Below are 17257 nucleotides of genomic sequence, written 5' to 3'. Positions count from 1 at the left end.
CGGGGGCCGGGTTGGTGTCCCCCAGACAATGGGGGGGGGTAAATAAATAAATAAAATAGGACAACATTTTCAAATGTAGGACACATTTTTGAAAAATGGAGGACATGCGAAATTTTTTTGATGATTTTAAAAAAATGTTAATATAAATGCATGTTTCTTAGGCATGATCAAAATGGAGGACATTTGGGCATTATTCCTAGACAGATGGCAGAAATGGACTTCCCTTTCTGGCCAACCCCCCCTCCCCCCATTCCAAACAGCACATTTGGGCATTGAACATGGCTTTACTTAAGATGGCCTCTTGCATATTTCAGAGGCTTATTGCATAACCAAACTCTTTGGGTTTCACACTCAACATGGGTTCACATGGCTATGCATACTGATCATGTCAAGGTGGTTTCACAGTTCTTGCACCAAGTGTACTTCTCAGAAGTGTGTACTTGGTCAAGGGACTTTGGTTTTTCTTCACTGCGCATGAATTTGTAAAAATCACAGCAATTTACATTGGCCTTGCCTCAGAGGCTTTCTGATATCAATATCACCATTAAAGAACCAAAAACACACAGAAAAGGCACTTTGGAAAGTCACACTCTCTTGGCTTCAGAAACAGTGCGTGCATGCCTCTCAAGCTGACTCTCATCATCATCATCATCATCATCATCATCATCATCATCATCATCACACTATCACTGTCAAAACAAGGGAGACTTGTTAGCATTCAAACAGCCAAAACACACTTTGGAAGGTGACACTCTCTTGGCTTAAGAAACAGTGCCTGCATGCCTCTCAAGCTGACTCATATCATCATCATCATCATCATCATCATCATCATCATCACCACCACACTATCATTGTCAAACCAAGGGAGACTTGTTAGCATTAAAAGTACCCAAAATAAAAATTTAAAAAACTTTGAGGCCTCTGGCCACTCACCACCTCTTCCTTCCTCCTCTTCCTCCTCCTCCTTCTGCTCCCCCCTCCTCCTCTTCCTCCTCTTCCTCCTCCTCCTTCTGTTCCCCCCTCCTCTTCCTTCTTCTCCTCCTCCCCCTCCTCCATGCGCCGCGCGGCCTGGGGGCGGGGCGGAGGAGGCAGAGGAGAAGGAGGTGGGCGGTGCGGGGAGGGCGATGCGGGGCTTCCCCCTTTGCCTCCTCTGCCCCAGGCCTCGCGGCCCTCCTCTTCCTCCTCCGAGCGGTGGAGGCGGTGGCGGCAGGACCGGGCTGGGGCCAGTCCTGCCGCCTCTACGGGCCGGAGGTTGCCGACCCCTGATTTATGGGAACACAGCACTTAGTGTGCCAAACAGATTTACATTTCTGAAGAGAAACATTCTCTCCCAAATGTCTCTTATTTCTTCTGCCCTATGGATGTTGTTCAGCAGTAGTTTCTATTTACAGTAATTATTTTCTTCTTCTGCTCATCAGCTACAGATTGACCAAGCCGAACACTGGAGAATACTTCAGCCTTCATTTCACTGAAGAGTCATCTGAGCTAAGTTATGTTTGAAAGGTGGGAAAACTGGGCAGTGCTTGTTTAGTGTTCACTGGTGATCAAGCCAAGTCTTTCTGACACATTTCTCTTTTCAAAATGCTACCTTTCCTTTCAGTTGTCTGTTACAGGTATTTGTTTCCAGCATCAGGAGGCCCCTTCACTGAATCATGTTATTTATGGTCTTAAACTCTCTACATTTCTCATCTTGTGCTTTCCTGGGAACTCTCTTTCTTCCTCCTTTCCATCCTCAGTCCATTCAGCTACTTAACTGCAGTAAAACATGGCTTTTTGTTCCCTGGATACTGCTGCCTCCTATTAAGGTCTCTTATCCCTCATGTTTTGCCCTGATAAGGTGCAGTAGCTCTTTCTCAATCTACATTTCAGGCAGTCATATCTGGCTGATTTTCTTCCATTCTGACAATACCACACTCTTTGATAATTCAATGATCTGTCTTCCAGCCCTATACTCTAACCTCTTCCTCTGAGCTCTGGCTTCGGATAAACTATCTTGTGCACTGATCTGAGGATTCTTTACACCAAAAATTGTTCTGCCACTGATTTCTCTCAGTTGAATCCTCCCCATAGGTCCTTTTAAATAAACAATTTATTATTATTTATCTGGCACATTTTGTCTCTTTGCCCTTCTGTTCATTGATCACAAGGATTTCTTCAAGGTCTTTTCCTCTTCTCACATTTATGTTGCTTCTATCCCAGTGATGGTGAACCTTTTACAGACCAAGTGCCCAAACTGCAACCCAGACCCCACTTATTTATTGCAAAGTGCCACGTCCCTCTGGCTTTCTAGTAAGAAACTCTGGCACACTCTATGCTAGGGCAACAGCATGTGTGCCCACAGAGAGGGCCCTGAGTGCCACCTCTGGCACGCATGCCATAGGTTCGCCACCACTTTATCCATTCTGCAGAATTTGCAGTTGACACCTTGCAGTTATCCCTGCCATACACTCTAGACTCATTTGCTCCACTCACTTAGAATCTAAGGCTGAGTATTAGCCTAGTTTATACAGTGCTAGTCACTATGAATTAAAACTCAAGCTGAAACTGTGAAGGTACCTTATGCATTATTAGAACACTGGCCCATCATCAGATAACAACCAGGATTCACAGCTCCACTGCATCTCTACTTATTCAGGCCCTTTGTTTTCCTTTAAGTTACCAACAAGAGAACACAGAAGACACATCTGGAGACCAAATATCAATGCTGGAATGGAAAGCTTCATGTTATGATTTCTTTCCAGACATTTTTGCAAGCTCCCAGTTAAGATGAGAGGTGCAGACAATCAATAAGTCTGCCTCAATATTTAGCTGGCCCAGACCCCCATCAAAGCAACATACTTTTTCATGAAAACTTTCCCTGGGAGCCATCACACATTCTGAAAAAAACAGAGGCAGCCTCATCTAACCTGGAAGAATGTACTTCCTGGTCCTCATTGTTGGTTCATACCCAGATCAGTCTCCTTTGCAACTAGTTCAGCACTTGGTAATCTTCCACTCTGGCCATAACACAAATGGTGCTGCACAGAAACTGAAAGATGCCATTATTTAGCAACCCACAGTAAATGGCCTACATTCCTTTAGTTCATGAAATTCTTATTGTGTGGCCTTAGGTCTGGAACATATTATGCCTTCCTGGCTGGAAGAAATGGGGAGAACTTTAAATAGGAGATAATGGCTGGGAACTAGAAGATTTTGACACAACTAACCAGATAGTTAGTTCAAGCTCAAGTACACAGACTAGGATCAAGTTCTTAAAATTCTCTCATTTTGAATGCAGCACAGAGGAGACTAGAATACTCTACAGAAAAATGAGAGATGGGTGTGTGTGAGAAGAGTGGAACTCATGGGGAAGAAGAAAACCCCTGCCCTTAAAAAGGTAACTGCTGAAAGTAATAGGATTCTGTGGAAGTTATGAATTTTAAACACTTTCATAAGCTATGTCATTTACAGCTGGATATGAGCTGTTCCTGACTGAATATGAATGAGGAAGACACTGGAGAACTGGTTTTGTGTTTTAAGTTGCTCTCGCTCATCTCTAACTTATTGCCAGACTCTTTTTTAAAAAACCTGTACTTTTAAACACTTCTAAGACACATGTAAATAATTAGGTATGAGCCACTGTATAGCAGGTTAAAGAAATGAGGAAATCTATTTCACAGAATAAAGAACTGAGGCACTAGGGTGTTTTGCAAGGCTGAGCTGAATTGGGGTTCTTTTTATGTAAGCTTCCATATGTCCATACCCTGCAAGGAGAATATCCGTTTCCAGTAAATTTACATGGAGCTTGTCTCTGAATAAGTACAAAAATGTTTGCCAGTTCAGAAGGAGGGTAACATTTCTTGTCTCCTCTCTGATATGGCATTGTAATGCCAACATCGAGCCATCAATCTCTGATTATGTATGGGTTAATTTGTCACCATCACACCTATAACCTTAGATTTGCTTGGGTCACAAAACAAAAAGATTCAGGTCTGAATCTTAATGGTTTTCTAAGCTAGAAAAGACTGTTGAAGCAGTGTGACTCAATAGTGTACTCTACTTGGTACCACCAACAGGCTTCAGGCTTCAGTGTACCAAAATACATTTTGTATCAGAAAGGCTGCAAACAGGGTATAAATACCTTAAATAAATAAATAAACTGCAGTGAGTGGGTACAAAAAGGGGAAACACTGAGGAAAAGCAGTTTTAAATGTTGCCTTTTCTCCTCTCTTGTACTGGTAGTAATCACTTTAGAATATCCACCTCAGTTCAAGAAATCTACCATAAATACTCCACTATAAACTGACCTCATGTGTAAGTTGAGGGTAGGTTTTGGGGCCACAATTATGGATTTTGCCATGACTCTTGGATATGTTGAGGGTAAAACTTGGAGGCTCCTTCAATGAGTGTATGTTTGCGCACAGCAAGAGAGACTTTAATTGAGGCTTTTGCTTCAGCATTTCAACCTTTGTTTCACCCTTGACTCCTCAGAGAGCAGAGGCCAGCACAGAGTAGAAGGACTGTTTGTTTGTTTAACAGCAAACAATCACTCAGGACTCTTTCTGCTTGGCAAGAGAAAAAGAAACTCTCTCCCAGCCTCATAGGGAAATCTGAAAGAGCTACTATCACTTTACCATATTGACTTGTAAATACAGACTGCCTTATAGGGTGTGGTCTGCAGCAACCCCATTACCGGCCAGATTGGTGCTGCGGCAACTGAATGCTGTAACCCCGATCCAACCTCTAGAGAGCACAAAAAAGGAGCCTCAAGAAAGGGCTCCTTTTTGCGCCCTCTAAAGGGTGTCACAGCCATGGCGGTGTGGCTTTGTGATACACTTTTGATGCTGCATCATCTAGAAGGGCGTGTGGCATCATGGCGTGAAAGGGGCAGAGCCATGGCGTCCGGCGTGTGGACACTGCACCATGTCTTCACCTACAGGCTGGCACAAAGTGCCGGTTTGTATTGCCCCAATGTCGACCTGGGATTCTGAGGTCAATTTTGGGCATAAATTCTTAGACTCATAGACGAGCATTTATGGTAAGCAATTTCCTCTTCCTCAAAGATCAACAAAATACAGTAAGGTACCATGGCCAGAGTATCTACCTAATGCTAGTTACTTTGACTACCAACAATTTTGCAGGGCCTCAAGCAGAGGTCTTTCATTTTAACTCCTATCTGATTCAAAATTGGCATCTTAACCACTAAACCATCGCATGTGGGCCTTACCTATATGCAAAATACATGATCCACCTCAAGCTGTGGCACCCAACCCAGTCTGTGGCTCAACCTGAAGTAGGAAAGTTTTCTTTTTTGCTCATTTTGCAGTTATCACTGCAGATGCATGGTCTAACGAAGAGTGCTAAATCAGGAGTAGGCAGAGTTTAGGATCATAGAATCTACTTTTTAAAATTAGAACCTCAGGATATACTAATAAGATCCAGGTACAAAATACTGGTTCTGGTGGGCAGACAAAGGCTAAAGATTAAGGAACGGGGTGTTTCTAGTATCTAACTCAGCCCAGGAGTTTGTGATCAGTAGAAGAATCAAGCTTACAAGCCAATCCAGTCAAAGTTTCACCCCAAGTGCTGCTGTTAGCAACCTAATTTGGGGTACAAGGGAGGCTAGGTTGCAAGAGAGAAAATTCTACTGATTCATTGAAAATCAGTCAATAGATTCTTTTGCTCACCCTGCCCTACAGTTGAAAACCGTAGAATACACTCAAAATCCTCTAGATGGAATCCTCAGTTTGAGTTGTCAAAGCAATTCTTATAAAGTAAACTGGTTGGCCATCAAGAATTGTGAGGGAACATTTTCATTGGCTTTTAATGTGTGGAGTGGAACAGAAGAATGGGGAAATGAATCCTCCCTTTTCTCACATACTTTAGAAATGCCTAATCTGGATCAGAAGCTGAGTAGAAGTGTTCACCCTTCTACTCAGCTTCTGAGGAAAAACAAAAGAAACCTGAAGCACCTAAAGCTAGCAAAGCTCTTCAGTCCTCGTATGTATGCTCTGTTTATTCCCCCTTTTCGAGTCCAGGCAATCTCAGGATAAATCTGCAGTTGGAATCGTTAACATACATGAATGAGATAAGGAAACCTCTCCAGGTTGGCACTCTACTCTGAGCTACACCTATGTCCCCTCCCATCATGATGCAAATGACCTGGGTACTCAAATTGGGTGCCTGCCTATCTTACTTGGACAGGAAACAGTGTAAGGAGGGAAGGTTTGTAACAGTAGAAGAGAAGAAAGGCGCTGAGGTACAGGACCTCTATGACTTCATTACATAGTCTCTCTCTAATCATCCTAGTATAGACATTTTGGCTCATTTAAGAACAGGCATGGTTGCAAAATGCAGCATGGATACAATGGGTTCATAGACTTCTCTCCAAGCTCTAGGAAAGGGTAAGGTAGAAACTAAAATCACATACAAACAGGTAGACTTAAATCTGCAGTGTACTGAAGAGAAAAAAGACTGCAATATCAACAAGACAGTGGATCAAGAACATGGATCACATAACATCTCCAGCTATGTTGTACCTCAGAATGCTGGAAGCATTTTCAAATTCCAAACATCAATGTGTTCTTTTGCCATGATTGTTGTAGGGAAAAAATAATAATCTCTGTCAGAAAACTGACATATCCTCTCATGCATGGAGCTGCCACTGTTCTACATTCACACATTCCTTTTCAAAAATATGAAGTGAACTCCTGCATTTTCAGTTGCTGTAAGAGCTCTTGCCCTTACAACAAAGTCTGCTTGGAGCTACTCCTCAAAGCCTTCCTGCCCTACAGACTTGGGTGCAGGTGTGGCTTAGAAATGACAAGGCTTACCTATAAGGGAATTCAGTGACGAGTAGGAGCTGACTCTTCTCATCTTGTCAATGGTCTCAAAGGACAGGATATACTCTTCATTCTCAGAGCTGCCCAACGTGCTGCTGGCACTGCTGCTGGTGCTCAAGTTTCCAGGGGAAAATGCAACAGAGCTTCCAGCTGTTGAAGAAATACAAGTTCAAAGACTCCAAAAGAAGCATGTCTACAATAATTACAGTTGCTACACATACATGAACTTGCTCTGTGTCAATGACAGAAAGCGGATGTCTGCATCAGGGAGATAATCCAAAAATTCTATACTTTGTCAGAGCTAAGTATTTATGCTTCATTTGCTTGGAGAATCTGAAAGGCATTCTTGCGGGAAATGACTCTCTTTCTCTCTTTCTAAGCTAAAGCCATCAATTTTTCCACCGATAGGTGCCATGATGGCATGATATCTGACTGACCTTCTAGGGCACTGGTCTTTCAATAGAACCTAAAGCAATTGCAGTCTAGCCCCAGATCAGCTGTGGGAGTATTACCATTATAATTTTTTCTGAGGAGAAAGGCACTCTTTCTTCCTCTACCTTGACAACTGAACACACATTGTTGGTGCATTATTTTGCTTTCTCCTACTGGTTTAGAGGAAGAATAGGTGGCTGAATGAAGCAACACATGCTAAGATGATGAAAGAACTCTGAGGAAGCAGGCACCTTTTGACTAAAGTGGAGCACCAAATGAATATTCAATGACACACCATAGTAGAATCTGGTCCAGCTTTACTTTTCACCTTGGCTGAAAACCAGCATGGTACTCTGCCTTGATCTCCCTCTCTCAATCACTGAACACATCATGTATCACTGGTCTCCAACCCATTACCTAAGCAGAGGATAGGAGGCTACCTTCTGACATGTTGTAGAACATTGTTCTAGGGTGAAATGAAAGCAAAAATTGCTGACTAATAGGCAAGATGAAGTTATTTTTCTTGTTTGTGTTCTGAACACCCACGTAGGAAAGCAGTAATAAGCTACAGACATAGATCTTTGCAACGTGAGAATGTTCCAATAAATATCTGAGGTGAAGAAAGTTCTGAGAGTCTTGCCAAACACTTGCCTCAGCCTCACACCCAACCATCCCTACATAGAGAAAAGCATTAAAAACAAACCGAAAGTTTTTTTTTTCATAGAAGGGAATACAGGGAAAGTCTGTATCATGAAGAGTCAATGTGGTCTGGTTGTCTGATTGTTGGACTAAGATTCTGAAGATCAGGGTTTGATTCCCAGGTCGGTCATGAAACCCATTGTGTGGCCTTGGGCAAGTCACATACTCTCAGCCTTAGGGGAAGGCTCCTAAGGAAATCTCCTCTGAACAAATTTTGCCAAGAAGGCCCCATGATAGTTTTGCCTTTGGGTTGCCATAAGTAAAAAATGACTTGAAGGCACATAGCAACAAACAATAGTATGGTTACAATATACATACATGCTGGTTCAGTGAGGTTTGCTCTGGAATTTGACAAAATGCAGCATGAAGAGCTGCTGGATGAGGGGAGGAATTGCTAAAAATCAGATGGAACCATCTTGTGCCAGAAAACCTATTTACAAAAGGACCTCTGCCAGTTTTTAGTTGATCAACCCCTCTCACTTACAGTGGACTCTCCTCATTTTCTTATGGATAATCCCCATATCCTATCCTGATGTTTTCTGGGTGGAGGGCTGGGGGCTGCAATGGAGGTTGGATGGGGACAAGGGTGTTTCTGTAAATTCATTTTTTTTTATGGTTCTCTGGCGCTAACCCTATGTCATTCCATTCACTAATGGTGTCTGGAAATACTGCCATTTCATTATAGACACTGAATTGCCTCATTCCTGCTATGACTGCTAACTGTCATATGACTATGATCTAAGAAAAAAGAGGAGAAGGGAGAGAGGATGAAAATAAAAAGGAGATTGTGAAAAACCATCTTACATTCCTCATTCAAGCTGAGATTCTGCAGAGACTTATTCAAGTTCCTTGCTGTGGTGACTGCTCGGATATTCCCATAGGAGCTGACAGAACGGAGTTTAGGTGTGCATGGGCTGTCTCGCACTGGAGTCAGGCTTCCACCCTCTAGGGAACAACATTATTATTTGTCCACACAAATAACAGAAATGAGAAAACAGTTCCGCTATGACGGGGAAGGAAAAACATTTTTAAACAAGCATTTGTCCCAATAAAATAACAGCCATAACTGCTGGATACTGAAGAAAAGCTGTCAGGTTCATTTCCTTCATCATCCTTCTGAAATGCAACAGCAGGATCATGACTTTCTGTGTTGTGAAAACATGATTTTGACCTACCTTTTCAACAAAGTGACCTAAATTTGAATTAAAGGGGATATTAATGGAGAAGAAATCTTACAAGCAGTAGGTAAAACTGAGATGCTGTTTCCATCTGCTCATTTAAGAAAGCATGGAAATTTACTGACTGCTGCCGTGCCACCTCTATTAATGTTAATGAGTTACAAGACAGCTCCATAAAAACACCACTGAACTGAAGTTGAAGTGTGCGTTGGTGAGGTATGAGTCTAGGTACCATACTTGTAATAAAAGGTCAAGAAAAGCTTAAAGATATTTTCCCTAGCCAGAGCTTTAGTTATGTTAGGTGAGTGTTTGCAATTTTAGTACCGGTAGTTTGACTTATTTCTCATTTCTCCCTTAAGAAACATCCTGTTAGAATTTGTGCTATACAGTAGTCTTCACATTCTGTATCAGAGATAGTTGTTTCCATTATGAAGACAGTTTCTATACATTTTATTTACATAGCATCTTGCACTTTTTCAAAATAAAGGTGACATGTAACCATATGGGATATTTTCTGCATCAGCTACAAGAGGCAAGGGGATAGGGGAGTAGGTTTTCATATTTTTAATGCAATCCACTTTTTCAGACAAACCAGCTATTAAATTACGCATTGCAGGAGACAACTGTGCTTTCATCTAAATGATCTGACAAGTAGAGGTTCCAGTGTCCCCAGAGATTATCCAGGATATTTAATATTTAAGATGACATTTTCATGAAATAAAAGGGCAGCAACAATTTGCCTATTTTTTTAACTTCTCAAATGAAGGAAATTCCTAAAGAGAAAAAATAAATAAAAGGAGCAGAAAAGAAAAGAATTAAAGTCCTTGAACTTCACACAGAATTAGGTTTTTGGGACTACACACTCTTTACACAATATTGCATGCTATTGTCCAGTATTTCTCAAAAACAGGGATGAAAGAACAAAGGAAATGAATTGATAGCAGCAGTATCAAAACACTGGTCACGCCAGAATTTAGGAAACAATTTAGGTACATCTTAAAAGATGGGTTCAAGTTCATGGGCTTCATCCAACCATGGTTTGACATCACATTAGTGAGCAACGAGCCCATATGCCCACCTGTTTATAGCTTTCATACTTATACATGTTCTTTGGCTTCCTGTATTGCAGAAACATAAACAGATTGCCTTCCATATCACTGGAAAATAGGATTTGATTCTGGCTTTCAATTCTGTTTTGGAGAGTGAGTGTGAATCAGAGTGCACTGAGTATGATGTAGCATGGTAGTTCATGCTAAACAGTAAACCAGGAAGGAACTCATGATGCACCTGGGAAGGAGAAAGCCTGAGGGTTGTTCATGTAACACCAAGCCATAATTTGATGTTGTAATCAAGCGAATAAACTCCCCTCCTTTGTAGAATTATCTTTCTTTCGTCCCTCCTCCACAAAAGTGATGTAGTACCTGGAGCAGCTGGTGAAGGTAGTGTATAGTTCTTTTCTTCCTCCATAAATTGCAAGGCAACAGTGCAGAAATTACTTTCATACTGGATCACAAGGTGACTCAATGCTACCACCAGCTCCTGTAGAGAGGCAAAAAAGAAAAACAGGCCTCTAAAAACTGTATCAAATAATTGACTGCAAAGTACTCTCATCACTGTAAAAGCAGAGTCTAGAAACATCTCAGAAAGAAGACAATAGTATACCTCTAATCAAATGTCAAAGTTCAAGGAATATTTGCTGAAGTGCTGTGCTTCTTACTAGACAGCTAAAGCAACCTATGTAGTGCATAGTTCTGGACAAAGCAGTTAAGCCTTGAAAATAAAACACCAGTCTCGTCCACCTAAACCAGGGGTCTATGGGGCTAAATATAATTCCTGGAGGCTGCACTCTTTGGTTATGGGAAAGGGCCACATTTCCCTTAAAAATACCTCTAGACTGTGTTCCCTTATGTGATGCTTCTGCAAGCATGACTGTGCTTTAAAACAAAGTGTGCCTCTTTGGTAGCATGGTGTAACCTTTTTGGTTGCATGGTAGTGATTTTAGTTGGGTGGGGATGGGTTGAAGCTATGCAATGTGGGTGCACCAGTGGTCTGCATATTGTCTACACCAGAACTAAAGACTGAGACTTACACAGACATCTATACTTTGTAATTGTAATTGTTTGAATTATAGTGTCAATATGCTATTTTATTGGGGCCATAAATTGGATGGAGAAGGGGAAAGAGTGCTGTTGTTGTTAACTTCCCTCGAGTTGGCTTTGACTCATGGAAACCCTGAGAATGAAACACCTCCAAGCCCCTCTGCCCTCAACTGCCCTACTCAGATCCCACAGGCTCAGGACTACGGCCTCCTTGAATATCCATATTGTATCTGGTCTTCCTCTCTTTTTACTGCCCTCCACCTTTCCTAGCATGAGTGTCTTTTCTAGTGAATCATCTCTGCTTATGATGTGACCAAAGTATGACAACCTCAATTTAGTCATCTTAGCTTCCAGGGAGAGTTCACGCTTGATCTGTTCTAGAAGTCTTTCCTGCTAGTATTATGGTGTCATCTGTGTTAAGGTTACTGCTGGTTTTAATTCTCTCAGCAGTAAACCTTATGGTCACGACAACCTTGTCTATTCCCTTGTAAGTAAAATAACATCCAGGAAGACAAAGGTTCATAAAAGAACTTTCTTTTACTATAAACAGCAGAAAATGCAACAGCTTTAACAGACTTTCTTCAACCAGAGACTTAAGCAGAGAGAGAGAGCTTAACTGCCATTTTACCTCAGACATAGTAGTGGGAGAGAAGGGGCATGGCTTAAAGCCTATTTGTCTGATCACTGAATGAGAACACAAAAGTTCTACTCCACAGAATATTATTTTTTATTCTTAACACATACTTGTAAATAAGGCACAGAATCTTCATAAGCCAAATCTCTAACAATCTGCATATCCTAGATATCCCAGATTGTGGATTCCTTCCTCTGATCTTTAGTATTCCTTCCTCCATATCTAAATCTGCTCTGCATGTTATATTTTCTGCATACAAGTTGAATACATAGGGTGACAGAATGCAGCCTTGTCTGACCCCTTTTCCAATTGGGAACCATTCTGTTTCTCTGGATTCTGTTCTGATGCTAGCCTTCCACCTTGAGTACAACAACCAATCATCATCCAGCTTCAGAGGGAGAGAGGCAGGCCAGCTTCATCAGGACTAGCCCAGAGTAAGATGAACAGCCCTCCCTCCAGCCCATCTGCCATGGCCACAGCCCCAGCGGGAGAGACAAACCAATGAACTTGACCTCTTCCCCACCACCATTCCCTTATCCTTTTGTGTCATGTCTTTTTAGATTGTAAGCCTGAGGGCAGGGAACTGTCTAATTAAAAAAAATTGTAAGCCACACTGAGAGCCTTTGTGGCTGAAGAGCGAGCAGGCTATAAATACTCTAAATAAATAAACCAAATGAAATGGTACACTCACTTCTTTAATATAACTCCATAGTTTTTCATGATCTATATAGTCAAAGGGTTTACTGTAGTCTATAACGCACATGCAAAACTTATTCTGGAATTTCCTGGTGCACTCCATTATGCAGCATATGTTTGTAGTGTGATCCCTAGTGCCTCTTCTAGCTTGCACCTCTGGAATTTCTTGCTCCATATATGGTAGGAATCTCAAAACTCAAAACTCATGGCATTTATTAGTCCTAAATTGAAAATGCATTCCAGATAGTTTAAACCCTACTCAGTATGTTGTCATGTCATTGTTTTGAACCTATCTTGTTGTCTTGTTTTCTTGACTTGGGAGTTAAGACACCTCTTAATATAGAAATATAGCTCACTGCTATAGAATATATACTTTTATGAAAACACATGGAAAACATTACTTTGAAAATGACTATGTTCTCTATTGCCACTGATAAGAAAGAGTTTACAGATGTTGGAAGTATTGAAGGGTCTTGTCTGAGAAAAGTATGGGGATGACTAATGCAGACACTATTTTCCATGTAGACATGTATGGAAGTCTTGTTTTATAGGAACTGGCTCCAAAGTTTCAAAGGTTAACATTCCTGCCTTGATTAGACCCATGGGACTCATGTTTTCTCTTCTGATATTGAGGGCAGACAACGGAATATTATCCAATAACTTGTGTGTGTTGTGTAAAAATTTATTGAAGCAATAATCTCTATTCCACATTCTAAATCAGAGTTGCATACACTGGTACCCCGGATAGAAATGATCGGGTTACGAATTTTTCGGGATATACGAAATTCGCGGCTTGGAAAAAATCGTTGGGTTTACGAAAGATTTTTCGGGTTACGAAATCTTTTAGGCGCGAAATTCAAATGATGCAAAGTGCATCTACTGCTTTCCAGGGATTTCCAGGCTAACGTTAGGGTTAGCTTTGGCGCGAATTTGAATTTCGTTAGCAGCAGTGATTGGCTTTGCGAAATCAAGCCAATCATTGGATTGGCTAACGAAATTGGGGGGGGGGGGGTGGCTTGCCTGAGAAATAAAAGCGGCTTCCATTGATCTGCCCCCTTTGTCTGGCCCTGCGGATGGTGAGAAAGAGTTCTTTGGGCTCAACTCTTGGTTGCGTTTCAAGACTTTTCCTGGCCTTCTGCCTTTGGAATTTTCTGGCTTTGCCATATCTTGATCAGGAGACCGGCGATCAGCAATTTCTCAACCGGTAGGTGATGGATTTTTACTTCTTTGTGGGGTGGACTGGGGTGAGACAGTGTGACCATGCTTCTGCTGTGGGTGCTGGGGGTTGTTGTTGTTGTTGTTGGTTTTTTTTTTTTGTTGTTTTTCAAAGTGTGGATGGTGGGTTTTGCTACTGGCATTCTGAATTGGGATTTTTATGGATGGTGGCGGGGTTCCTTTTTTTGGGTTTTTTTTTCTTTAGGGTGGCATGCTCTAAGTTGTGGTTATGGCCTGATGTGCTGGCTTGAGTTTTTTGGGTTTTTTTTTCTTTAGGGTGGCATGCTCTAATGTGTGGATTATGGCTTGATGTGCGGCTTGATTTTTTGGGGGTTTTTTTTTTCTTTTAGGGTGGCATGCTCTAATGTGTGGATTATGGCCTTGATGTGCTGGGCTTGATTTTTTGGGTTTTTTTTTTTTAGGGTGGCATTGCTATAATGTGTGAGATTATGGCCTTGATGTGATGGCTTGAGTATTTTTGGGGTTTTTTTTTTACTTTTAGTGGTGGGCATGGCTTGAAGTGGGGATGGATGGGCTCAGGGGTTTGGCTGCTTTGAATTTCTCATGCTTCTGGGCTGTTTTTCAAAGTGGAGTGTGTGACTTTTAACACTTTGGCTATGGTCAAAAAAATGTGTGCCAGAGACTCTCACCATGAGTGGTGGCATTTTCAGATTTTGGGTTTTGGCTGATGGGTTTGGGGTTCTGGGGTGCTTGTGCTCATGGCTGTGATGATTTGAGAGTGTGGGGTGGGACTTTTTGAAGTTTGGGAGAGCCGAGAAGGTGACCATGGGGGATGGGGGTGGTTTCCAATTGTGGGTTTGCTCATTGCCTGTGCCTTTTGTCCTTTTAGGCTTGATGTATGGCTCACAGAGCAAAGCGGTTGAGAAGAAGAAGAGGGTCCCTTGTCCTTGGAGGACAGAGAGGACATATCGCCAAGTCACGAGAGGGGCGTGCGCTTGGTGGACATTGGGCCAAGGAGTATGGACGCAACCCTTCGACGATTGGCAACTGTCTCAAGAAAAGGAGGCATCAGAGTGTTGTGGTCCAGCGAAAGGCGTGAACGACCATCGCAAGCAGAGGACACCGAGGACGAGGAAAGAGGAGGCGCCTGCTTCTCCTCTGGATCAAAGGAAAAGGAGGCGAGGTCGGGGGGGGACAGCGGCTGACCACCACGGGTCATCTGGCGAGAAGGAACCGCCATGGCGGAGGTACGAAGGACCTGGCAGCAAGGGAGGAACAAGGCGAAGGACCTTCTTCACGGAGGAAGCCAGCCACCATGGACTTCAAAGTCATCACGTGGGGGTTCGAACAGGTTCAAGAGGAAGGGACCGGGATCCACTCTTGTCGTGCCGTCACGGCGAGGCGTCCAGCGCAGACCACCAGGACAGCCGAAGCATTCGTCGTCGCGTTCAAGGCCAGTGGGGAGGAGGAAGGCTACGTTCCGCCAGAAGTCTCAATGCGAGCGGAGAAGGCCTCTTCTGGAAGAAGAGTGCTCGCCGACGCTACATCACCCGAGAGGAGAGGAGACTGCCAGGCACAAGCTCTGAAGAGACGCTTACACTTGGCGTTGGGTGCCATGCCAGCTGGTGGGGACTGCAAGGTCAAGCCCTGTTGGTGTACCACATCGAGAGGAATCAAGGGCTTTCAAGGACACCAACATCCAGAATGAGGCAGGTTGCCAGTGAAGTGTGGCGCTCCAATGGCGCGCAGGTGTCACACGGCCTCCTTTTCGTCGGTAGGATAACAGGTGCTTCGCCCGACGAGTGAAGCGGTACATGGAGGAAGAGGATATTGCCCTTGAAGTGCTCATCCTCTTGGACAATGCTCCTGCGCACCCGCATGGCCTGGGAAGTAAGGACAATCCTTGCAGAGTTCCTGCATTCAAGGTCCAGTTCTGCACCAACACGACTCCCTCTTGCAACCCAGGGACCAGCAGGTGATCGCCAACTTCAAGAAGGGGGTCTACACCAGAGCACTGTTTCAAGGCGTGTTGCTTCGATGTGACGGAGAGCAGACAGCTGACCCTTGTGGAGTTCTGGAAGCAGCATTTTGGACAGCGTGGGTGGCTTGAAGGGGGGGGGATGGTGGACTTGGCCTGGAGGCGATCACCAGTATAAGCGCAACCTGATTGCTGCATGGAGGAAGCGTGGAGGCCTGATGGCTGTCTTCCCTGGAAGGGTTGCAGGGCCGAGGGTGCGTGGGGAGTCCAGGTGAGAGAAGAAGAGGTGCAGCGAGATCGTATCCAGGTCGGCAAGGTCCCTGGGGATCGAGGTGAGGGGACAACGAGGGACGTGGAGGAAATCGAGTGAGCGAGGAGCAGGAAGAGGGACCTGACAAACAGAGGACCGGGTAGGCAGGCCGGGGTTGGGGCGATGTGACAACTCTGGCCGTGGTATGAGGACGTGCGGGGGTCCATTTCGACAGGGGCCGGGAGGGCAGGAGGAGGCTGCTGGGGGCATCTTTGCCAACGGCAGACATTAAAGGACATTGAGAGCAATTCCCAAAATGTGGCTTCTTTGTGGAGGAGCACCACCCTGAGCATGGTGCTGACCAGCATTGCATTGCCATTGTTGATAATGTCTGCATAGCCATTTAAGTAACGCTTAAGGGCGGCAAAGGCAGACATCCTTGGACAGTCTTCATAGAGAGGGAGAACCGTATCCAGAGAAGGCAAAAGGTTTGGACCCTTAAAAAAAAAGATGACCCTAGGAAAAAAAACACCAAATTTTTTTTAAAAATTGTTAAATTTGTTAAATGGTTGGCAATTGGCTTAACTGTTGAAATTGGTTTTAAATTGATTGAATGGATAAATGGCTGAAGTGGTTAAATGCTTGAATTGGGATAAAATTGGCTGAAGTGGTTAAAATGCTTGAATTGGTTTAAAATTTGGCTTTTTGGGCGCCCCTCTCCTCTCCTCCTCCCTTCTCGCCTCCTCCTGCCTGCCTGCCTAACATCCGACATGCAAGGACCAGATGCCAAGAAACCAGCAAAGGTAAGGAAAAAAACACTTTTTTTCGTTATCCTTTAGAATAGAATGACCATGGGGTGCATGATTAAGGATTTGGTGTGGTTGGGTGTTGTGGCCTTTGGGTTTGAAGTTATGGTGGGTGGTTATGGTCATGGGTTGTTTGGAGGGGATTTTTTTTTTTTTTTTTTTTTTTGGGAATTTGAGATGTGGGGTGGGGTATGTGAATTTTGAAAGTCTGGGCCTTGATTTGATTTGGGGGCCTAGTAGAGTGTGGTTGCTTTTTTTTAGGATTGTGGGGTTGCTTTGGGTCATGGCTTGATGATGTTTGAGAGGAGGTCCTACTCCTCCTTCACCTGCCTCATTCTGAGATGCCAAGACCAGCAACACTTTTTTTTTTTATCTTGTAGAATGGGCATGACAATGGGGTTGCATGTTCAGATTTGTTGTGGTTTCTGGCCTTTGTGGTTTGAGTTCTGGAGGTGGAATGGTCATGGGTGTTGTGATGATTTGAGAGT

At 43.4% G+C, this 17257-nt stretch overlaps 1 protein-coding gene across 4 annotated transcripts in view; it reads right to left on the bottom strand.

Annotated features, from left to right (window-relative positions):
- RPTOR (regulatory associated protein of MTOR complex 1) overlaps nucleotides 1–17257 on the bottom strand; it is a 562842-nt gene that overhangs the window by 141270 nt on the left and 404315 nt on the right. For all 4 annotated transcript variants that reach the window (XM_042455637.1, XM_042455638.1, XM_042455639.1 and 1 more), the window contains exons 18-20: nucleotides 10552–10669; nucleotides 8757–8897; nucleotides 6813–6971 (exon numbers count right to left, since the gene is read on the bottom strand). In XM_042455637.1, the coding sequence (XP_042311571.1) occupies nucleotides 6813–6971; nucleotides 8757–8897; nucleotides 10552–10669 (418 nt within the window). The remainder of the gene's footprint in view (nucleotides 1–6812; nucleotides 6972–8756; nucleotides 8898–10551; nucleotides 10670–17257) is intronic.

Source organism: Sceloporus undulatus, chromosome 2 (assembly GCF_019175285.1).
Source record: "Sceloporus undulatus isolate JIND9_A2432 ecotype Alabama chromosome 2, SceUnd_v1.1, whole genome shotgun sequence".
Classification (NCBI taxonomy): domain Eukaryota; kingdom Metazoa; phylum Chordata; class Lepidosauria; order Squamata; family Phrynosomatidae; genus Sceloporus; species Sceloporus undulatus.
This window is presented reverse-complemented; position numbering and strand designations above follow the sequence as displayed.